Source organism: Lutra lutra, chromosome 3 (genome assembly GCF_902655055.1).
Source record: "Lutra lutra chromosome 3, mLutLut1.2, whole genome shotgun sequence".
In the NCBI taxonomy this organism is placed as follows: domain Eukaryota; kingdom Metazoa; phylum Chordata; class Mammalia; order Carnivora; family Mustelidae; genus Lutra; species Lutra lutra.
The window spans coordinates 9639010-9663945 of NC_062280.1; the positions used below are offsets into that span (position 1 = coordinate 9639010).

Sequence of the window (24936 nt, forward strand, 5' to 3'; positions counted from 1 at the left end):
GGGCAAGGGGCAGGTCAAAAGCACCTTTGCATCCCCTACACTAAGCACAGTGGCTGGTATACAATAGGTATTCAACAAGTATTTTCTGAATACATTGTTGAGTAGTGGCTTATGACATGGGAAAGAGCCCAAAGATTGTCTTACTCTATTAGCAATACTTAGGTAGAAAAGCAGTTTTGAAGTAAGGATACCTTCCCCACCTTCTAACCACTAACTCAGGAGTTGGACAGGACTTGAATCACTTCTCTTAAACATGTTCATAAAGCATTTTGAGAAATCAAGAGATGAAAGGCGCTATGTAAGTGCAAAATAGTATTATGCAAGACAGGTCAGCAAAGGTGCTATTATTTTCTATGGTGATGAACGGTTGCGCTAGTTTGAGGTGAACCCTCAAAGCTACTCTTCTTGATGTCATTATCAACAGAACAATGGAATTTGACAAAGAAGCCATCACTTTATATAGTTTATATTCTGCTAACTACTTTCTATAAACCAGGTAACAGAAAATAAAATTAAGCCACTTATTCTACACAAATCAGTACTTCATCAAAGTTCCGCATTTTACAAGTCATGTTCAAAAAACACACACAAGTTAGCATTTTGTACACAAATGTTTATTTCTCAATTAAACATTCCCTTTAAACACAAGGAATGAATTCTAAATTCTCATAAAGATGAATTAAAAATGAAATCCCTCCAGTATAGCGTGTGTAATCACTGTGTTCTTGGTCACTACTGGCGTTTACGGTTTAACATCAAAAACAAAGACGGGTTATTTAAAAATCATGCTACTGATTTCTAGCTCTTCCTCTATGACCAGTTCTACCTGATCTGCAATGTTTAAAAGTTTATATCACCAAATCGAAGCAAGTTTAAGAGGTGAAACAGCTGTGCATTAAACACAACATAAACAAAGTTATAAGATATAGTCAAGTTCGTAACGAATATAGGTGTTCTTATCATCATTGTAGATTCTTGGGTAATGTGCTATGAGCGCGTCCTGAGAACCAATGTAGATGGAGTTGTAAATCTTCCAGTACACGTCTCTGACTTTCCGGGCCGGGTGAAACAGACCCTAGAATAATTACAAGCCATATTTAATTTCAGTTTTCAGTAACATACATCACCTTAGCCAAACTAAGCAAAAAGCCCACAAAGATGGGTTCCGAATACTTCCCTTCAAGAGGGGAAAACCTGACAAATGTACAAAACTGCACTAAGCAAAGACAAAACGTGACCTCCCCTCCCCCACCAACGTCCTCCCATATGGTACGAAATGCCCTACTCATAATTAGCACCAGTGACTTAATTCAACTAAAGGATTTTCTGCACTGAGTAACCCTTTAAAGATCTTAACTTTACCTGTAAACAATACTGCAACATTCTACATGGTCCGATAGCAACTCTCAGGCCCTCCAGGGCTCCCATAACCGCCTGAATCACATGTGGAGAGGTCTCAAACACATTGGGCCATACATAGTTCAACAAGTGATTCAGTGAATCTTCACAACCAAATCCATACACCCCGAGTGACATGTGTTGCACCACCGCGCTAGCCGTCTGCCTGTGTACAAGGTCCCTGTAACAGGGTAAGGGGAGAAAAGCTCTTTGTTAAGACACAGTGTTAATTTTACAAATATGTGCCTGCCTTCATTCAGAAATGCAATTTGGGGAGAAGGACCAAAACTTTTTTCAAACATCCCATGTTAACTGCATTTATGTTTATGACAAATCACTGAGTTATTCTACAATTACCCAACTGAGTACAAACATCAGGTAACAAGGCTGTGGGGGGGTATAAAGAACAAGTTCACGCTCTTTGACTTCAAAGGAAATAACAATACCTTAAAGGTATTAAGAAAACACACTGAATTAAGGACTGTATTTCTTATCGTCACTGTAATAACGCTTCATTTATTAGACCTCCTGGCAAAGCAATATTCCTCATTAATAAATTCCCCAAATAAAGTATTGTTTCCTCTCATTTAGTAACTTTCAGTGAGCTGCACCTCAACTTCACAGTACACAGAATATACTGTTTAACTTCAGGGCACACACCTCAAAGACTGCCTGCGCTACGACGCTCAGGCACGCCTCACTGAGGAGTATGAACAATGTGCTTCTAGTTTACTGGGCCCAAGGTGTCCAGACTTTTACAGAGCACGATTCTTGTTCTGTCTCTGTCTTGCATTTTTCCTTGTGGTAACTTGTTGAGTCCTATTAAGTCTCCCTTTGGGAAGGGGATGAATGAGTAACTTTAATCTGTACACAAAAGTAACTGAACTGGCTCCAATTTGAGTAGCTTATCTTTCCTGAAAAATAAAGAGCCAAGACAGTCATGCCCACTACCTGGACCTTGACCTTTCCTTTACATTCTTCAGTTACTTTTGTGCGTAAAGCTCTACATCAGTTTAGACAGAGGCATCAGGAGTCGGTCCAACAACTCAAGCAGTGCTCGATTAATGGCCGCTCTCTGCACAAGCGGGGACCTGAAATGGGAGGGGCATGGCTATGTTCAGAAGTTCAAAAGCCTAATGGAAATCTTTGCTTCACATCCAGTAACATAAAGCTAAACAGATCAGGTCTCTTTGTCACATCAATAAGTTCATACTTATCACTTCCTCTATTTGACTTTAATTTTTAAAACAAAAGCTTATCAACTACCGCTTTTCAAAATGTATTTGGCCTAAGATATGAAAGGGGGATTAAAAAGATGAGGGGATACTTGGAAAAGAAAATGTGAGGAACCACTATAGCATTTATGTTATCTGAACAGTCATGTTCAGTTTCATAAAAATCCGGGCCAGTATTCCCCTTTGCTACCTGCACCATAACAAACAGGTCATATAATAATTATTTCAGTAAGTTCTAAAAGAAGAATTATAACTACTTTGCTGCATTTAATTTAGGTCACTTACCTATCCATTAAAGCATCTTCAAGCAATGGTGTTACAGCATAAATGTAGTCCTTTCCCATTTCACCAATATATTCAAATAAGAAGGAAAGTGATTTTAACACTCCATTTTGAACATTCAGCTCAGGAACTCTGTATTCATTCATTAAGGCAGGTAGTACTGTGAAGGGTGAACATGTTTCTGCGACGATAGCTATTGCTACAGTGGTACAAACTCTGTTCTGCCTTTCCTGAACTTTGAGGTTATTTAAAAGTGTAGCCAAGACATCATGAGGGCTGAAAAAAAGCAACGCGTCAACAAACTATCAGATTAAAAGTCAATTTTTTTTTTTGAAAAGAAGAAAGTGCAAATAAATACAACTTTATGGTAAATACTAGGAACTTTTAAATTTTATGACAAAATTGGCACTTGTTTCTACTTAAGAACTTTTTTTTTTAAGATTTCATTTATTTATTTGAGAGAGAGAGACAGAGAAAGGAGAGCACAGAGGGAGAGGGAAAAGCAGAGAGCCCAAAGCAGGGCTCAATTCCAGGACCCTGAGATCACGACCTCAGCTGAAGGCAAGATACCTGAACAACTGAGTTCCCAAATACCCAGGAACTTCATTTCCATTAAGTATCTTGTGAAGTGGCAACCTTCTCAAGGTCCCCTACCTCCTTGGGAGCTTTGTACTATCACTTTGCTATCACTCAATAAACCTTGCTTTGCTAACTCCCCCGCAAAGTATAAATAGATAGACATTTAAAAAATAAATAAAAGGGACACCTGGGTAGCTCAGTATGTTAAGCCTTTGGTTCAGGTCATGATCCCAGGGTCCTGGGATTGAGTCCCACATCAGGCTCCTTGCTCAGTGGGGAGCCTGCTTCTCCTTCTGCCTGCTCTGCCTGCTGCTATCCATGCTTGTGCTCCCTCCCTCTCTGACAAATAAACAAAATATTTTTTAAAAAGAAATTAAAAATGTATCTCTTAAAAAAATTCAATGGATTCATTTTCAAATGTAATTTTTAGTCTTTAGTAAACTTCCTAATATAAAATTTAATTAAATGATTAGAATAAATAATTCTAGAGTGGTCAAAACATGGCCACTAGAGCTTGGCAGTATCCAACCGATGGTCTCTCATGCCCCAACACACAATATCTACTTTCCTTTTCTCATCTTCCCTCTCACGTAACTTTATTACATCTATACGTCTTCAAGCATTTATTTTACCACCAACTTAGAAAGACACGGGAGCTATTAAAAAAAAAATGCACAAAGGCTGTTCATTGCAAATATCTTGAATGTATCACTGCTGAAATAAATTATTACTGCTACCAAAAGAGGGTGAGGGTAAAGAGACTTTGTCTTATTAATCTGACTTTTATTATGTTTTTATTGTCTGAAAATATTTTCTGTTACTAAGCTACATGTATATGTGGTATCTCATTTTCCAAAATGACTATTTCTTGTAGTTTGATTCTGATGAAGTGGAAGCAAATAACCATAGATTATCTAGAAGTTATAAATTTCAGTTGTTTGTGGATTCATTTTAGAAAATTATTTTTTAAATTTATTTATCTGAGAGAAAGAGAGCGAACGAGCCGCAGGGAGAAGCAGAGGCAGAGGAAGAAGCAGGCTTCCCACAAAGCAAGGAGCCCAATGCAGGACTCATTCCTAGGATCCTGGGACCATGACCTGAGCCAAAGGCAGATGCTTAACCAACTGAACCACCCAGGCATCCCTAGAAAATTATTTTTAAAACACAAAGCACTGAGGTGCCTGGGTGGCTCAGTCAGGTAAGTGTCTACTTTCAGTGCACGTCTCAGGGTCCGGGTATCAAGACCCATGGCGGGCTCCCTGCTCAGCGGGGCGTCTGCTTCTCCTCCCTCTGCCCTTTCCCAGGCTTGTGCTTGCTTTCTCTCTCTCTCTCTCAAAATAAGTAAAATCTTAAAAAACAACAACACACATGCATTAACATGAGACTTAAATTATGCTGATTGTTTTCTTAAGAACTGGCCGTAACATTTTAAACAATATCCTGAAAAAGACCAACAAAAATCTGAAATTACTCTAAAGATGGTACTGTTTTCCTTCTGAAAATATCTGAGGTGTGATTAAATTTTAAAACTCTCCAACTAAGGGCACCTGGGGGGCTCAGTCAGTTAAGAATCTGACTGTTGATTTCGGCTCTGGTCATGATGTCAGGATCATGATATCGAGTCCTGCAGTGGGTTCCACATTCAGCGTGGGAGTTCACTTAGGACTCTCCCTCTATCCGTTCTCCCTGCTCTTATTCTCTAAAAATAAATAAATACATAATTAAAAACAAAACAAAACCTAAAACTATTTTAATTCAATCTGAAATTTAAGAAAACATCTCAAAAACTGAAGGTCAGTGGTTAAATGATGTACTTCTCAACTGTATTACTGACACCGTGCCTTTAGATAATAACAGATACAAAAGCTTTTCTAACACTATGGGTTTATGACAAAGTTAAAAATACATATGTAAAGGTAAGTAATACTCACCCAATGGCCTTTGCAATGTAGCCAAATGTGTTGACTGTGGCTCTACGAATAGCTTTTTTGTGAGCTTTTAAGAGCTCCAAAAGCTCAAAGCAAATCCTCATCCATTCTCTCGCAGACACATATTCAGCTCCCCTAATTTAAGAAAAAAGTTATTTTTTTTGGTGGCAACAAGAAATTTTTGAAGGTAAACTTACAATTCAGTTCTCAAAACACAATCGCCTACTCAGTTTAAGCATTAAATAAAAACATTACTCTTCAGAAAGGATGGTTTAATCTTAAAACCATATTGCCACCTCTCATTACCATTCAAATTGAAATTTCACTGAAAATTTCACTGGATAGTCTTACCACATATAGTTATATTAACAACATTAAGCAAATTTGCAGTAAATAAAAAAATGGCTAAATGTGAAAACCAATATAGCTCATAAAACTGTTTACATAATCTGCTTACCTGTCAGCAATGCGTCCGACAAGATCGATACAATTCTCTTGTACTTTTTCATGCCTGTTCTTTAAGATGGGGGTGAGTCTAGGCAGGAGATCTTTAATTGGTGGGGTCATCTTATGCATACCTATTTAACAAAAGTCAACACACTATCAATAAACATCTGAACTATACCCTTTGTTCATTTAACCTTTTACTCAGCAATATAATATACACGACCAGGCATAAATAGAAACTTACAGCTGCCTATGGAAAGAAAAAGCTCCAGATTCTGACTAGACTCAGAATTTTTAACTTTTTATTAAAACTTCTGATTATGCATAGAAATGAAAGAAATTAGTGAAGTGATTTAAAGAATGATGGATACTCGGCAACAAAAAAAAAACTTTTATCTGGTTCTGGAATGTATTTGTACACTCACATTTAAATATGGGGACGGTTTATGTTCCGGCCATACACAACATTATAAGCCAGAGGTAGACATGTAAATTAAAGCAAAATTTTCCAGAAAGGGCCCCCTTACCCTTTAACTGCAAAACAAACAGATCTCCAGTCTCCCTGCAATGCAGGGCATACTTGGATGGTATTTACACCTATGAAGAGAGAAAAAAGGAGGCAGCTGGCAGGGGGCTCTTGCTCTAACTAGAACTGCTTGTTCTGATTCTCTCTCCATTGCTTTCCCCATGTTTCCCTGATTAACAATATGGTTTAAAACTCCCTGCAAACCAGAGCCCCTCAGTGGCCAAGTAACTGATTTTTGGCGAACAGCTATCTTCAAGTATAGAAGACAGGGCTAAATTGGGGATTATATGTAAATGCGATGGTTCAAAGATCTCCTATATTGAAGAAAAGACTTTATGAAATAAACTGAGAGAAACAGTGGCTACAGAGCCAGCTAGTCTGACCTCCTGCTAGGTTATTTTGGCTCCTCTAAACCACACAGAAGTCACTTTCCCAACAGTCATGTCAACTGGAATGAAAGATTAAACAAAAGAGACCATTTGTTTGCTTCACCATAACCTCCTAAAATAATAAAATCTCTGCTCTCCATACCCAAGAGCATTTGTAATATACTCGTGTCTTCACTTTGGGTTAGAAAACTGAATGGATAAAGAATTAGACATAAATAAAATGAAACAACAACTTAAAAAACTCACTTTTCTCCCTGGTTATGTTCCTGGAACATGACAGCAAACAGAAAAACCTGCCATAATCATGTACTAATTCAAGGTTAAAGAAATATATAATATTTTGTCCTAAAACTAAAACTTCAGCATTGTCTCCTCTCACCCCCTGAATATATTTCAGGTGAGATACTATTTTTATTAGGAAATCTCTATTCCATCGGATTTCAAAGTTTCTTAAGCTCGAACTATTCCCACCTCTCTTACAGGTCCTAACCTTGTCCTCTTTTCTCTTTTTAAAGTACAATATAAATGAATTTAAACAAATAAGACTTCTGGGACATCCCAACTTCACTATAATTTTGAAGTAAAACAAAATATTAGAAATCATTATTCAACTCCTAAATACGATTCTGTATTTTACTTTTAACAAAAACACACACACAAAAAAATGAAGTTAAAGGAACAAAACAAAAAAATTCTTACATGACCAGCAAATTCCATACCTATTACATTTACAATGGCCTTCAGTGCTCCAAGAATGCTGCCCAATACTTCAGGGTACTCTTCACCCAAATATTCATACAAAACAACGCCCAAGTGCCCCATCAATTTTTCCTGTAATAAAAAATAATAATAATATTAAAATGTTACTATTCACATGAAACTATCTGGTGAAAAAGTACGAATCTCACACAAAAGTTTACCTCTTGACAAGTCTTCATGACAACAGCAGTTCGAGAGATCAGGTCAGCTGCCTGTTGCCTAACTTTTGCTGATTTGTTATTTAAACGCCACAAAACTGTACCACAGATCTGAGGCAAGTAAGGTTTGACTCGTTTGCCGAGAGCATTGACCACTGTGCCAAAGCCATTCAACATTACTGAGTCCTAAGAAAAGAAAAGCGAAGTTACATTTTAGAACTACGCTGTGAACTAGAAGTCAGTTTGTGACTGACTAGTTTAAAAATGCTAATATTGTTTTAACAAAATGAAATCTAAAAATTTAAAGTAGAAGAGTATTCCATAGACAACTGGAATGAGACCAAGAGCATTTTTAAAATTTTAAACTCAATTACTTTTTAGTAATAATTGTTTGTTTGAAAAGTAATGTGTTTTACAAACATGAATGCATCCATCTGCCATTATATAATTCGTAATAATACCTCTGTAGTCTGCTCCTGGAAAGCATAAAGAATGCCGTCAATCAACTGTTCTTCAAGTTTATGATCAATATCTGCGGCTCCCAAGTTGCCCATAATCTTCTCAATTGTCTCCATCACCATTTTTCTGTACTGTTCAGCTTCATCTTTCAGATCATCCACAATCCTAGATATAATTTCTGCCGCACCTACTTTGTTTGCCAACTCCACGGTAGTATCAACTAACTAAAAAGAGAAGGAAAAAAACCCCCTTAGATATATTCAGGCTAGCAAGCATGCTGAGAACAGTTAACTCCTGTTTTAAAAACCTTAAAAACAAAGGTGACCAAAAAAAAACCGTAACTGTGGGTAAATGTCAAAGTGATTTAAGGTAAGACTGTAGTCATGTTTTACCTAGACAGGTTCAGCATTTCGTTCAACTAGACAAAGACATTAATTCCTGGCTGGGAACTGATCATAGCATGCAAAATCAAAATGGAAGTTAACTGGCTAACTAAAATCCATTTCCTTTCACAATCAAGCACATACTGTGAGGTAACCAGGGCAAAAAATAATATGTAACATTTATTTGAGCGGACTTAAAAATTTAGTTGAAAGAATTTTTGGAAATATTCTTTTTTGAAGTAGGCTCCACAACCAACGTGGGGCTTGAACTCACAACCCTGAGATCAAGAGCCATAGGCTCTACGGGCTGAGAGAGCCAGGAATACCTTGAAAATATATATATATTTTTTAAAAGATTTTATTTATTTGTCAGAGAGAGAGAGAATGAGCACAGGCAGACAGAATGGCAGGCAGAGGCTGAGGGAGAAGCAGGCTCCCCGCTGAGCAAGGAGCCCGATGTGGGACTCGATCCCAGGGCGCCGGGATCATGACCCGAGCCGAAGGCAGCTGCCCAACCAACTGAGCCACCCAGGCGTCCCTGAAAATATTTTTTACAATGAAAGTTTACCTGACGGTAATTTCTTCTATCCAAAGCCATTCTGTGTTGCCAGAAGTGTTTAAAAAAAGGCGGAAGAATCTCTGTTTTAATGTAGTTTGCTTCTACACCATCTGTTCCACAACACTGCTTTACCACCTAAAAGGTTAAAAAATAATAGTAAAACTGGCCTGGCTTAACACACAACAGTTATTTTTTTTAACGTGCTTTAACATTCTCTTTGAACCATGAAACACATCCAATTTGATGAACAAATCTGGGATAAAAATTTGTAACAATTACCTTCAGCACAATTTTCTTCATTTCTTCATCAGGAGACTGAAATTCTCGAATGAGGATTAACATCACTTCTCTGGTATAGTAGTTGGCATATTCTGCATCCATAAGAGGAATAAGATACCCAATAGCTTTTAAGAAAGCAGCCAGACCCTATTTTAAAATAAAAAATTTGCATACTTAATAAATTAAAGTTCCCTTAACCTCAATGAGTAGAAATCCAATGAAAAATAAAATCTATCTGGTGAACCCACCTTTCCTCTGTGTTGGCGGATACCCTTCCACAGAGGCTTTAACACAGAATCAAAAGACTCAATACCATACGGAGTTGCGGCTTCAGCCAGGGCAGCAATGGCCAAAGCACTAATTGTCCGAACTTTCTGTTGCTCATCCACAAGACCTAGAAAACCAAACACAGGTTGTAACTAAGTGACATTTCCTAATTTTCACAACCTCACCATTGTGTCAAACTGCAGAACAAACTGCAAAACAGGAGTTAACTGTTCTCAGCATGCTTGCTAGCCTGAATATATCTAAAGGGGTTTTTTTCCTTCTCTTTTTAGTTAGTTGATACTACTGTTCACATCAGACAAAACGAGGCAAAGCCAGTACGAACCACAGCCTACAATCAGATAATGTTACAAGTCCTATTATAAACTATAATGTGTTGATATAGTTAAAGCCCTTCCATTTATCCCTCCAAATCAGTAGGCCAAATTCAGGACACTTGTCTTATAAAAGACAAAGTTATATTACAACTTACCATGCTCGATGATTTCGACTAGACTTCTGAGATGTGGCAAGATGGCACAGCCCATAAGAATAGCAATCTGCTGTACAATCTTAATACCAGTGTGTCTCGCTTGCCAGGACTTCTTGCTTTTACACACAGCTTTTAAGAAGGGCAACAATGAAGGAATGCCCAGGGCAGAGGCTACAACAGCAAAAGCTCTAGCTGTTGTGTTACGGACATACTCATCCATGTTATCAATATCAGGTCTCATGGTAGAGATCATAGTAGCCAGACCAGCAGCCTACAAAGTCAAGAAACAAGGACAGTCGTAAGTTGATAACATGAACCCTTAACTCTTTTTTTTTAACCCTTAACTCTTTATATAATCAAATAATCCCATAGATGAAGACAAACTTTCTCCTCTAGAAATACAATGTAAATACCTTTGCCAAATTAGAAATAATCTCTCGACCTTCCACTCTGGCATAGTAATCTTCATCAATCAACAATGGTTCAATGACCACAAGGATCTGAAAAAGAACAAGAGCTACATTTTTACACCAATTACTAATGCCATACTCATGTAACAAAGTTTTATACACATAGAAAAATGTATTATAGGCCATTTATTTAAACACACAAATGTACAAAACATATTTTACTAGGAAACTTATAACTACCAGGACTTTATTAATCAAGGGACGAATCAAAAATTGTAACTATGCAAGTTCAAGATAAACGAAGACAAATGTTAAGATTAAAAACTGGGAAGAACTATTAATCACACAGATTAACAGTCAACATTTTAGAAGACAGCAACTTATACATCAATCTCCATTTTACAATTCTAAGCCATTATTACCACTAGCAGGAAGATGGATCCTTAATGCTAAACGGTGTGCTACCGACACACATCTTTTCTCATCCTAATGTTATACCAATAAAAGCAAATGAAAAAATATGAATACAGGAATCCATTGTAAAAATGACAAAAAGTTCCTTCTATATATATATACACACACACATATTTGTATATGTGTAATGTATGCATATGCAAAGAAAAGGGTCTCAGGACATATAAATTTAATACTGGTTAACTCAATGTCTTACAACGGGCTGAAATTTCCCTTTATACTATGAATGGATGCCTCGGCTATTATGCTTTCAGAATTTTTAAAATTTCACGAATATAATAAGCTGGCTTTAAAAACCCATGGATTGGGGCGCCTGGGTGGCTCAGTGTGTTAAGCCGCTGCCTTCGGCTCAGGTCATGATCTCGGAGTCCTGGGATCGAGTCCCGCATCGGGCTCTCTGCTCAGCAGGGAGCCTGCTTCCTCCTGTCTCTCTGCCTGCCTCTCTGCCTGCCTCTCTGCCTGCTTGTGATCTCTCTCTGTCAAATAAATAAATAAAATCTTTAAAAAAAAAAAAAAAAATAAAATAAAAACCCATGGATTCCCTTTATATTAAAAAATATTCAACCAGCAGAAACACTACTAGAGGAGAACAAACCTTGTGCACATATGGTCGAACTAAGTCATCAAGTTTGTATAATATTCGATCAATAACTTTCACAAGTAAATGACGCTCTTGATCCTCAAGTGTAGGAGACATCAGGAGAGGAAGAATCTGATTAAACAAAGGACCAGCTCCAAATTCACGAGCTTTATCAGTAATCTGACGCAATGCAGCCTGGGGGAAGAAAGGGAAGAGTAAAAGGTGTAATCCTTTATAATGAAGCATTCTGAACAAGCAAATTACTCCATGATTTTCTATAACTTAATGTTTTTAGTGTAAACTTCACAGACATCTTACACAGAGTAGTATGAGTGCATTCCCATCAAATTACTCTGAACTCCTGTGACTGAAGTTCAATGTTTTCAGTTAATTCAAAAGAGCGTAATAATTTAGTACGATAATGGAGCCACAGGGTATAATATAAAACTCCTCGATTTCCACTAAAGCAATGCCCATTTTCAGATTACATGGTATTATGTAATTCCTCACATAATTCCACTAATTACCTTAGTGTCTTCAGCATGTTTTAAAGGCCCTGAGAACAAAAAGGAGAATCTCATTTTTCAACATCCTTATTAGCATAAATTGTTTGATTAAAAAGCTAAATCCCTCATACTACACACCTTTCTTTCTCTTATACTTTGCCCTTGGTAAAGATGAAAAGATTAATTACAGATTTCTAAACATAAAATTACAGAGAACCTGATGACTTAGTGAACTGGTATTTACCTTTCTCATTGGAGGTGTTCCATTCTTAATTTTTAAAAGCAGTTTCATTATTTTTCTCTCTTTTTGCTCTTCTGGACTAAGTGTTGATTCATCAACATCAACCTAAGAGTAAAAAGAGAAAATGTAAAGGTAGATTAAGATATTGCAATTTGAAGTCCTAAGTAAAAAGTAGTATTTTAGTTCTGCTATTACCACTCACCAAAAGTTTATCAAAGTACTGAATATCATCGGGTTTTAAAAATGGAAGATTTCCAGATGGTTGGTCATTAACACTTTTCATTGTCCTATCTTCAGTTTGCATGTGGAAACCAGTCATGCCACCCAAAGGTGTTGGAGTTGCTGTCAGCTTTCGAGCTGGAGTTCGAATAGGAACATAACCAGCTGGAGGGGGAAGTACCTAGTACAGTTAAAAGACAGTTTAGGATTTTCTTGACTTTATAAAATAAAGTTTCATTATTTTACATAAGAACACAATGAGTAATATTTGCACTAAATATCTTACAGTTTATCAGCTAAACGCTTCTTGCTTGGAAGCAAGAATTAACACTGATCCCATCTTTGGGCTCTTATATTGAAAATCTGTATGACAACCATTCATATTTCTTACCTAATTGAAATATAAATTAAGAATATTAGGAATGTCGGAAAATGAGATACCTAAAGCAGGCTTATGAAATTCTGATCACTTTCAAACATTAACCTATATAAACAAGCTGATGAGCCAAAAGGCCATAAATGGAAGTAAGTTCACAAAGTGCAAATAGACCGTTAATTTTAATAAAATGAAAAGCCATTCGAATAAATCTCTGCATTTTTATAAAAGGAATAGTAATATTTAAGTTGAACAAAAATGAGTTAAGTGTATAAAACTAAATGCATAAAAACCAAAAGTAAAATATTTACCAAAGCCCTATAAAATACACCATTTGATTAAACCAAAAACTTCTCCTAAGATTCACGAAAATTTTTCTCTCCTATTGATACTAAGAAAATCATGACTGCAGCTGAGAAGACACGCAGGCAGTCAACAGTAAGTTGTAGAACATCTATTTCCATAGCATTATGCGGAGGCTGTAAAATTCATGCACACTTAAAACACTCTAATATAAATCTAACAAGGCGAAAAACAGACATATACAAACTCTTAAAAAGCAGCAGGCACTGGCAACATAAGGCTCTGGAAAGGCCATCTAGATGTCTTACGTTCCAGCTACACGACCACAGACTCCCTTTAGACCAGCAAATGGTTCCTGAGTCCCGGGTACTTAGAAAATTTTGTAATTCAAAATAAACTTCAAGCTGCTATGGTAAAGAGAATATCCTTTGTGCTTATCTGCAATCCAGAACTTAAGCACACAAAATCTTGTGAGGCACAAAGTAAGACTGTGACCAAGTGTGAGCTTCAATCTCCAACAGTTGATGAACTAAAGCCTCAAACTATTCCACACCAAGGCAGCAGTGTGCAAAGTACGGTCCTAGAAGTCCTTGTAATTTCTCACCTTCCAAAAGTAATAAAAGCTTCATGTCATTCATTTTTTTCATCTCTATTACTTTTTGGAACTGAAATATACTTGGAAATAGCTAAAAGTACAGCAGTAGTAAACTTGGGCAAGGCCAATATAAACTTGACTAATCAATTTCTTCAAAAAACATTTAAATAAAGTTCACATCCTAAATATCACCAAACCGATACTTGTTATTACCTTGTATCCTTCTGGAAACATAGCATCTAATTCTTCATCAGAAAGTGGGCGATTTCTCTCATCAATTTCTCTTTCCCACCGCCAAGCCTGAAGCTGTTCAGGAGTCATACTCATTATGTGACCTACCAAAAGAGCAAATTTCCATTACAATCTATAGTGCAAGTCTTTATCATTACATAGGCCCTTGGGATATAAGACGCCTAATAGCAATTGTAATTTTAATTGTTTCATATTATAAAATCAAACCCAAACTTTTTAATCCAGTTATTCTTGCTAAAAGTAGGCATTAATAGCAAACAGAATACCTAAGAGGAAAAAAATTCAAAATACTTCCGGGGAAAAAATTATTTCCAATGGGAGATTTTCTACCTGGAGTAGGGGTAGCCATGTTCATGGCTGGTGTGCCAATTGGTGTCTTTCCAGGGGTCAGAACAGGAGTACTTCCACCCATCTGACTGGCTGGTGTTTCATCCCAACGTGACTTTCTTTTACTGGCTCCAGGAGTTGGTGTTTCACCAATTGAATCTCCACCTCGATCTGTTCGAGGCGTCTCAGCCCATCCGCTACCATGTCCAGGAGTATCTTTAAAAAAAAAAAAAAAAAAAAAGGAAATAAATACATTTTAACTACTGTTAAAAAATTACTGTTTATTCTCAAAGAGCTAACATATTAAAACTAGTCAAGTTCAAAAATAGGATATCCTTAAAATGGAGACCCATTTAAAGTTTAAATTTTCATTTCATATTTATCCTTCTACATTATTTTTTGTTTCTTTCCCACTAATTACAAAAACACAGTAATCACTGAGGAGTGGAAAAACCAAAGTATTTTTTTAACCAGACACAATAATAGCCCAACCCAGAGACAGCCACTTTGTGCATCCTGAGCTACTTCTGATTTCTCTATACAGTCGAGATTACGCTTCATGTCCCATTCTAAACTGCTTCTTTCCTATGTTAAGCCCTCTCCCACAGCATTAGAAATCCTTTATAAAACTTTAGTGTAACAGATGTACTATTAAGTCTTAACTTCTCACAGCTACTCTCACGAAAAATTAATAAAACATAGCTTAAAACAGTTTACACAAAAAAACACCAAGAGATTTGGGCAAATTTATATAGACAGAAAATAGAACAGAGGTTCCCAGGGGCTGGGAAGAGGCGGGAATGGGGAGCTATCATTTAATGGGTACAGAGTTTCTGTTCAGGATGATGAAAAATTCTAGCAATGAACAGTGGTGACGGCTGCACAACACTATGAATGTACTTAACACCACTAAACACCACACTTAAAATGGCTAAAATGGTACATTTTATGTTTTCAAGAAGGGAAAAGAATTAAGGCATATGATACGATCTCCTTAGTTCTCTATCCCCAAAGTGACTGATTATTTGCCTTTCTAACCCAGGACTAGAGATGTGAACAGATTTCCTCCTATAAACGTATCATTCATTCATTCAAGTCAGTATCTCACCCAAACACAAACCACACCAAGATTCCAACAGAAGTACCTCTTTCTGTTTTGGGGGTCTCATCCCATCTGTTTTTACGAGCACTGGAAGTTGCGCCTCCATGGCCTGGTGTCGCATGGCCAGGTGTGTCCCCACGTCCCGGAGTAGCAGCTCCCGCTGGTGTGTGACTAGGGGTAGGGTCCCATATTTTTGAGCCAGGGGTTGCTCCAGGAGTCTCACTTCCCTTTGCACGACCTGGTGTCTCATCCCATCTTAAGGAAGGGGTATGTCCAGGGGTCTTAACAAAGCAAAAGACACTTGATTTCACATACCTACACAGCCACATAAAAATAACTAGAAAATTTCTACCAAAAAAATTACAAATGTTTTAGTCTTATTCCGTATAAATGAGTAAATTGCCCTGCTTAAGCGATACCTTCTTTAGAGCAAATATGTCTGACTAAAAACAATGTGAAGTTTTAATCTGAAGCAATGAAAAAGCCCTATCTTAAAAAAAAATGTATTTCGGGTATAAGTCTTGGATATATCATTAGTAGCTCCATAACTCTGAGAAAAATCACTAAATCTTCTCTGTCTAGATCTGCAATCAAAAATGTCAACTTTAAATTACAGCAATATTTCCCAAACTGTGCTTAGAGACATATTATCTATGAGTTTTCACTAAGATACTATTTTAGTGTTTTTGTTCAATTTCTTGTGTGTTTAATTAATCTAAGTATGTTTTGGATCACCTGGGTAATTATCTTATAACTAGATATTGTCACAGAACTTCAAACCCTCAGATTTACAATCACATCTGTACTATCCTCAAACTGATGCTGACAGGACTAGTGAAAAAAAACATCAGAAGTAGAGTGAAGTAATCAAAGCTCCCATTATCGTTCGAATGGAGACAAGGAGTAGGTGATGCAAGGCATCTGACAGCCCGTGGTAACAGAACCTGCACAGTGCAGACAATACAGTATCAAAGCAGCAGGTGCTTCAGTGTTAGGCAAACAAAATTTCTATTTAAGACGCTGAAGTATTCCACAGGTTTTGTAATACACTTTTTTAATTTAAAATTAGATGCTCTATCCAACACAAGAATTCCATTTAGCTTTATACTTGCAAACTGCATAAACACCACAACAAATTGAAGGCTCAATTTTTTTTCCCATTAAGAAGATTCTATGTATCATTCAGGGCTGAGAAATTTTCAATTAGGTGAGTGAAGCAGATAAATTGTTCAAAATTTCCTATTTGGCAACTGCTTCTCTGCTGATCTGGTAGGAAATAAACTCTTTGTACTATCTACTGTAACTCCCACAGTCCTGATTTAGGATGGAGCTGTGTTAAACGAGCACAATGAAAGAAAACAGCATCTGAAACTCTATAGTTTTATAAGACAGACAAATTCTCGTGTGTAGGTTTCATGAGCATACAAATAACAGCACAAGTTTCTCTTTCCCAGTTTTTAAAATTAGCATTGTCAATTACATAATTAAATACAGTAATAATTAGGGGTGCCTGGGTGGCTCAGGTCATGATCCTAGGGTTCTGGGATCGAGCCCTACATCAGGCTCCCTGCTCAGCAGGCGAATCTGCTTCTCCCTCTGCCCCTGCTTGTGCACTCTCACTCTCTTGAATCAATAAATCTTTAAAACAAATAATAAATTGAATAATAACATATTCTAGAGAACCAAATCTCACATATCAGCAAGCAAATGGGAACTCTTCAAGGTCTACCTTAAACTCAAGTGTGAGGAAATTATTAGGTTTATTATATCCCAATTCTGGGTTTGGGAAAATACTGCCATGGTGTGTAAATAAATCTGCAGTAATCTTACACTGAAACAGTGACCTTAGGAGGTGCCTGGCTGGTTCAGGTGGAAGAGCATACAACTCCTGATGTCGGGGTCATGAATTTGAGCCCCACACTGGGTACAGAGATTACTTTAGTGAATAAATAAACTTTAAAAAAAATTATTGACGGGGCGCCTCGCTGGCTCAGTGGGTTAAAGCCTCTGCCTTCAGCTCGGGTCATGATCCCAAAGTCCTGGGATCGAGCTCAGCGGGGAGCCTGCTTCCTCCTCTCTCTCTGCCTGCGTCTCTGTCTACTTGTGATCTCTGTCAAATAAATAAATAAAATCTTTGGGGAAAAAAAAATAAGTGATTAAGACTAGGGCGGTGGAGACAAGAGGTAATGAAAAGAGGTTAGATTCCGAATATATTTAAAGGTGGGGCCAACAAAATGTACTTATGGATAGAATTTGGGACAAGAGAGTAACTACTGGATGACACTGACGTGACTCTAAGGATCTGGTTCGCACCAACAGACATGGGAACAGGGTGGAAAGGATAAGTGAAAGAAAAACTCGTTCTGAAATGTCTATTAAACGTCCAAATGAAAGTGTCAAGTCTGGGAACCCAGGACACGTAGGGGATAGATTTGTACATTTAGGAGCGTCTTACAGGATGGTCTATGAAGACAGGAACGAGATCTTATGGAATGCATTTAGATGGAAAAGAGGTCCAAGGACTAAGCACTAGAAAACCCCCAAGTTCAAGGAAGCGGAGGAAGATCCAGCAAACAAGACTGAGGAATAGGAGTCAGTGAGGAAAGTATAAGAAGGACAGGAGAGACTGAAGTCCAGAACCTAAGAAAAGGGAATCAAGTAATGGTCAATGCCACTGATAAATGATAGAATCTATGATATTATGATACAGGATATGAGGACTGAGACTTGATCTCCGAATTTACCAGAAGGTCAAGTGACTTTGACAAGAGATGCTTTGGTGGAGTGGCATAAGCAGAAGACGAGATAAGCAGAGACTGCAGGTTTAGACAACTCATTCAAAGCGTTCTGCGGTGAAGAGACAGAAATGCGGTGGCACCTGGAAGGGGATGTGAGGATCAAGGGATGGTTTCCTGTAGTTTTTTGTTCTTTAAAGAGAAAAATGGGTACAAAGTGTTTGCTGATAATAACCTGGAGTACAGAGAAAAAACTGACGTTATACAAAAGTCTCTGAGTAGTAACAGGGGATGGGAAATAGTATGTAATGAAGTTGTTCAACCTGCACTGACAACTCAGAAATAAAGGAGTAAATGAGAACAGACGTAGGCATACCGGTCAATTTCATAGTGGGAACAGTTTAAGGTTTTTTATTATTTCTATTTTGGAAAGGAAAAACAGGAAACAAATTCAACTAAAAAGCTCTCAAGGAGATATAATTCTTCTGAAATTTTCTCTGGGGCTGGAGGGGATAGAGAAGTACTGCTTAATGATTACTGTTTGCTCAAGGTAATGAAAAAATTTCAAAATTAGTGGAGATAGTTATACAACTTTGTAAGTGTAATTAATGCCACCAAACTGTACACTGTAAAATGGTTAAAATGGCAATTTTATGTTATTATTATTTTACAATTTTGAAAAAGTTTATAAACAAATCAAACAATAAAAACAATCCCCAAAGACGTTCTCTAAGAAAACAAACTGACTAAGGTAATGCGGTAGCACTACCCACGCGACACCAGTGGTCAGATAGTTCAATTACCCATCTCAAAAATGAAGATCACTATACTGTACTCAACCTCCACAATGTGACATACTGAAGTATCTATTTTAATACTCCAGAAGGAACGTTCCTTTATTCCAGGTTATGAACTGAACTGTGTCTTCCCCCAAAAAAACTTACGTTGAAGCCCTTAACCACCCATGTCACTGTATCTAGAAATTCAGCTTCTAGTGAAGTAATCAGGTTAAATGAGGTCATAAGGTTAGGGCCATAACCTGATAGCACTGGTGTCCTTAGGAGAGACACGAGACCTCGCTTACTCTCTTCATGCACACACAGAGAAAAGGCCACATAAGGACACAGCAAGAAGGCAACCTTCTACAAGCCAAAAAGAGTACTCTAACCAGACATCAACCTTGCTGGCACCTTGATATTGACTTCAAGCCTCCAGAACTGTGAAAAAATCAGTGTCTATTGTTTGAGCCACCTGGTCTGTGTTAACTTGATGTCGACAAGAGTAGGCTAACACGCTCCATGTGGGAGGGAAATTCCAAAAATAATAACAATCGTCATTAAAAATCAAAATAAATTACCTCTGCTTGATCCCAACTTGACAACTTTTTGGGAGTGGCACCAGGAGTCTGATCGGCTGTTTGATCCCAACGCCGTTTTCGTTTTGAGGGAGGTTGGGATGCTGCTGCTCCATTGACAACTTTTAGTTCTCCAGCTTTAGCTTTTTCTGCTAGCTGCTGCCTAATTTCTCTCTAAAAATATTTCAACAGGCACTGAGTATCTCCAAAACCTTCTCAACATATTTTCATATAATCAGCAGTCATTTCAATTTAATGTCACTGTCTTCGCTTGTTGTGCTTTCTATGCTACTAGGAGTCTCATTCCTTATTTCCCTTTCCTTTCTGTATTTCTAGTTCTATACAATGTCTTTCTGAACAAAAGATGAGCACCTCTGGAATTTCTAACACAGAGCACCCTACTTTAAAAACAGTGAAGTAAAATCTTAAAGAGTAACGCTTTCATGGAAGAAATTTTATTTAAAATTCACATATGTAACAGTTCAGACTATGTAGTAAGATAGAAAAGTGGCTAAAAGCAGAAACTTAAAAATTATAACTACATAAATCATATACAACGTAGTCATAACAAATGTACATTTAATTTACCCCATGATTTTAAATAAGGTTCCATTACCACACTTACTCCATATAACACATTACATATTTGTAATAAAGTTATGGAGGCTTACTATTAAAACAAAATGGAGCTATCACCTCAGGTCAGTAAAAATCCTTCAGAATTCTCTACCCATACCCAAACTGAATCTTATGGAAGATTTTAGAAGCTTTTCAGGGAATGATTTAACTGTATGACTTTTCCCTCAGCCATTTGTTTCAGACACACACCACCAGTCCTCCCCCCAGATATAACCACCGTAAGATACATGTCTGTGTATAGCTACACATACATTTACATGTATGTGTACACATCCAGACATACAGCCAAAGGGCCAAGGACTAGAAAAGGATATAGAAGTATGAAAAGTTTAATTTGGGAGGAGCCAGAATTTTGGGTAAGGTTTCTTTCTCAATTTAATTTTTATTAATACTACTAAAAATATTACTTGTGCAACAAATAAAAAGGAAACATAAAAGTCTCTCAATTTGAACTTTCTTTTTACATTCTTTCACAACCACCAAAATAAAAAAATCACGCTCACATACCTCTTCTTTAGTTAAATGCTGTTCTCGCATTACATCCATGTAAGTCCTAGCGTTCATTTTAGGATCAGGGGTCTTCCCTCCTGCAGAAAAGAACAGCAACAGGACAAGAGTACAATAAATAAAAGATAATTAGGTTAAATTGATTTATCTGCCCTGCTCTAATGTTATGTTATTGCATAATCATTTAATTTATTTTTTGATGGAAAGCTTTAATAATTATACATCTTACTTTTTATTGAGTTTGCTGATCAATTTAACCTGTTTGAACACAAACATATCTACAGCAGTTTAAAACAAATATTTTAATGCATATAAAAACAAAATGACAGCACAGTTTAGAGTCTTCAGAAGTGATGGGTTCCTGGGTTGCTAATCCGGAATACGTACACTTTCGTGCCTTTGTCTCCATCAGCAGTTCTGACTTCAAGCAGCAGAATAGAAGCCTAGAAAATTATCTCTTTACCATTAGTAACACTTTGGAAAGATATTTATATTCAAAACATTACCTGTTGCAAGCTGTTAAAATCCTGACTACAAATAACTATATCTAGAGAAGTTCTCCATATAACGTTCTAAAACAGTTGCAGTTTAGAAAATCTGACTTTTAAAATATACCTATCATCTTACTCTGATGTCATGTTACTAAAAAGGGCTTCATTCTTTTTAAGTTCCGTTGACCCAAAAACATTTTTATTTTCTTAGAAAGTATAAATTACAATCGGAAACATATTACTTGAAATATATTACTTCTACCAGTTATTATGTTGCACACAGAAGAAAAGTGGTGTACAAAGAGATGTGTTAGTCTCTTGGTTCAAGTTTCAGCATGTGCTTTCAAACTTCAAAATATCTTAAAGAAGCCCAAACAGTACATAACAAGATTCACAGAGGCACACTATGTTTTAGAAATGTGATAATTAGCTATACCAGTAGTATAGCATCACAATTTAGGAAAAAGTAATAAAATTCTAAGACATTTCCTATGCTGAAGATCATGCCCAATTGAATAGTGTCATTCTTTCTGACACTAGCTCTGATATGACTTCCTTTGGAATACTTTTTCACCATAATCTAGAGAGGATGTGTTGAACTGCACCCTTAAGAATGCAGACAGGACTGGCATATAGCAGTACTGCTGTAGGAAAGAAATTAAGGACAGTTAGTATGGGCCTGTGAATTCTGACATACATGTTTAAATCAATTACAATTATGCAAGTAAAAAAAGAATATCCCTACTAATTCATGCAGGCTGAAAGTCTAATTTGTAAACCTGCAGCAGAATCTAATTCTAAGAAACAGGCACCTAATTTTGTTTTTGAAACTCACCTGAGGAAAGCTTCCATCAGGCTCACTATGCCCCTTGTGCTGACCTGCACACTAAAATTAGCAAAACAGACTCCAACTATTAAAAATATCAAAGTCTTTGTATACATACTTTTGTTTTAACTTTAAGTATGCTTAGAGCAAAGTAGGTGCATTTACTAAACTATATTTAGAGCAATATGGGGGGAGCTCTAATGTGAGAAACAGTTTCTCAAAAGTAACAAGCCCAAAAGTCTAGGATTTGGAATGAAAACTTTCAATAGTTTGAAAGTATTTTGAGCAGAAAAACACATTTGTTCCAAGTATAGAAAGCGTACCCAAAACAAAAGTAAAAGAAAAACCTTTAACCCTTTGCGTTTCTATGGCATTGGCTCATTATTTTCTTGTCCTTCTACCTGGAAAGAAAACTTGCATTATAAAGATGAAGAATATGGCATCTGTGACTTCAACCAAATCTATATACATATCTATAATAAGGGGGATTTTAAAAAAGAAAAGCAAATTCATAAGCATGCCAAAAAAAATCAAAGGGCTAAAGACAACTTAAGACAAATAAATTCCTGAAAACTTATAGAAAAGTGGGAAAGAATTACCATCTGCAAAAGGATCAAGACGCTCTGGGGATATTATCATGGTCCTCCTGTGCTTTTTGTATTCATCCTCCCGGTCAGCAATCTTTGGAGGTCGGTGCTCGGCGAATGGATCATACTGAAAAGAGGTATGTTTCATTAATAACCACTTTATTAAATAACCAAAGAGAGTATGTAAAAACCAGAACATGAGAAGACACATAAAAATGTTTAATACCTACTAATGAAAGAATTCTCTTCTATCATTTCAGGATAAATATTAATATGAAAAACTAAGACAGAGGGAAATGAGACAATATACATGTCCACATCGTTCAACTCTTCACGAAATGATTACCTTTTTTATTTAATGAAATGATTACCTTAACAAAATAAATCAGTTATTACTTCTAATCCTCGCAATCAACTCTCATCAAGACATTCCAACAACTTGATTTCTAAACTAGGTGAGCTTCCACGGAAATTGACACATTCAGTTTTCCTTAGCTGAATAAACTCTGGTTTTAATTTTTAAAAAGGGGCAGGAGGGGAGAAGAACAAAAGGAAAGTCACCTGTTCTGTTGATTGTGGTATATCATTAAGCAATGCCACAGGGGCATGATATCCCGGCTTCTTCTGACCAAGCAAACTTGTAGATGATGAGTAGTCATCGTCATCCTGCAATGAAACGCCCCCAAAAGACATGAACAGACATTTCTGCAAAGCAGACATCCAGACGGCCAACACACACATGAAAAAGTGCTCCACATCACTTGGCATCAGGGAAACATAAATCAAAACCACAATGAGATACCACCTCACACAAGTCAGAACGGCTAAAATTAACAAGTCAGGAAACAACAGATGTTGGCAAGGATGCGGAGAAAGGGGAACCCTCCTACACTGTTGGTGGGAATGCAAGCTGGTGCAGCCACTCCGGAAAACAACATGGACGTTCCTCAGAAAGTTGAAAATAGAGCTACCCTACGACCCAGCAATCGCACTACTGGGTATTTACCCTAAAGATACAAACGTAGTGATCCGAAGGGGCACGCGCACCCAAATGTTTATAGCAGCAATGTCCACAATAGCCAAACTATGGAAAGAACCTAGATGTCCATCAACAGATGGATGGATAAGGAAGATGTGGTATATATATACACTGGAACACTACTCAGCCATCCAAAAAAAAAAAAAAAAACAACAACACCCAAAATCTTGCCATTTGCAACGATGTGGATGGAACTAGAGGGTATTATGCTGAGGAAATAAGTCAATCAGAGGAAGACAATTATATCTTGCTGATATGAGGAATCTGAGAGGCAGGGCGGGGGCTGGGAATGAAAAAATGAAACACGATGGAATCGGGAGGGAGACAAATCATAAGAGACCCTTAATCTCACAAAACAAACTGAGGGTTGTTTGGGGGCAGGGGGGTAGGGACAGGGTGGCTGGATTATGGACATTGGGGAGGGTATGTGCTAGGTGAGTGCTGTGAAATGTGTAAGCCTGATGATTCAAACACCGGTACCCCTGGGGCGAATAATACATTATATATTAATAAAAATTGTTTAAAAAAAAAAAGAAGAAGAAGAAGAAGAAATACCCCCAAAAAAATTGCAAAGAAAATGTCAGCAGTTAAAAATTAGAAAGAATAGGGATGCCTGGGTGGCTCAGAGGGTTAAGCCTCTGCCTTTGGCTCAGGTCATGATCTTAGGGTCCTGGGATCAAGCCCTGCATGGGGCTCTCTGCTCGGCAGGGAGCCTTCTTTCCCCTCTCTCTCTGCCTGCCTCTCTGCCTCCTTGTGATCTCTCTCTGTGTGTCAAATAAATAAAATCTTTTTAAAAAAATTACAAAGAATATACAGATTCAACATGGTATCAAAAGACTAAATGGCAAAGTGGTATCCAAACCTTTGTTCATAAAACTTGCAAACACCTACGTTTTCTTTCAATTCATAAACATTTTAAAGAAATTAAATTTAGTTCTCTTTTAAAAAAGGCTAAACAAGGAGTGATTTCTATGGAGCTAATTAAAATGAAGTAGGTATGGACTAAAAAGCCTGAGCATTTCATTTTCTTACAGAAAGCATAATGAAATTTGTTTTTTGGGGATATCTGGGTGGCCCAGTCAGTTAAGCATCTGCCTTTAGCTCAGGTCATGATTCCAGAGTCCTGGGATCAAGTTCCACATCAGGCTCTTTGCTCAGTGGGGAGCCTGCTTCTACCTCTACCTGCTCTGCCTGCTGGTTCTCCTGCTTCTGCTCCCACTCTCTCTTTCTGACAA

At 37.2% G+C, this 24936-nt stretch overlaps 1 protein-coding gene across 5 annotated transcripts in view; it reads right to left on the reverse strand.

The window, feature by feature from the left end:
- Positions 1 to 592: 592 nt before the first annotated feature.
- SF3B1 (splicing factor 3b subunit 1) overlaps positions 593 to 24936 on the reverse strand; it is a 60353-nt gene continuing 36009 nt past the window's right edge. For 2 of the 5 annotated variants that reach the window (XM_047720660.1, XM_047720659.1), the window contains exons 4-26: positions 23224 to 23328; positions 22675 to 22789; positions 20759 to 20838; positions 19616 to 19786; positions 15567 to 15804; positions 14425 to 14637; positions 14056 to 14177; positions 12552 to 12749; positions 12353 to 12454; positions 11618 to 11797; positions 10552 to 10638; positions 10139 to 10409; positions 9630 to 9775; positions 9382 to 9528; positions 9112 to 9237; positions 8163 to 8384; positions 7705 to 7887; positions 7504 to 7615; positions 5880 to 6000; positions 5426 to 5557; positions 2919 to 3191; positions 1363 to 1579; positions 593 to 1075 (exon numbers count right to left, since the gene is read on the reverse strand). In XM_047720660.1, the coding sequence (XP_047576616.1) occupies positions 917 to 1075; positions 1363 to 1579; positions 2919 to 3191; positions 5426 to 5557; positions 5880 to 6000; positions 7504 to 7615; positions 7705 to 7887; positions 8163 to 8384; positions 9112 to 9237; positions 9382 to 9528; positions 9630 to 9775; positions 10139 to 10409; positions 10552 to 10638; positions 11618 to 11797; positions 12353 to 12454; positions 12552 to 12749; positions 14056 to 14177; positions 14425 to 14637; positions 15567 to 15804; positions 19616 to 19786; positions 20759 to 20838; positions 22675 to 22789; positions 23224 to 23328 (3720 nt within the window). In that variant the 3' untranslated portion in view covers positions 593 to 916. Of the gene's footprint in view, positions 1076 to 1362; positions 1580 to 2918; positions 3192 to 5425; positions 5558 to 5879; positions 6001 to 6396; positions 6467 to 7503; positions 7616 to 7704; positions 7888 to 8162; positions 8385 to 9111; positions 9238 to 9381; positions 9529 to 9629; positions 9776 to 10138; positions 10410 to 10551; positions 10639 to 11617; positions 11798 to 12352; positions 12455 to 12551; positions 12750 to 14055; positions 14178 to 14424; positions 14638 to 15566; positions 15805 to 19615; positions 19787 to 20758; positions 20839 to 21145; positions 22549 to 22674; positions 22790 to 23223; positions 23329 to 24936 lie in introns of those variants that run through there. The other 3 variants (XM_047720661.1, XR_007125752.1, XM_047720663.1) reach the window with 3 other exon arrangements.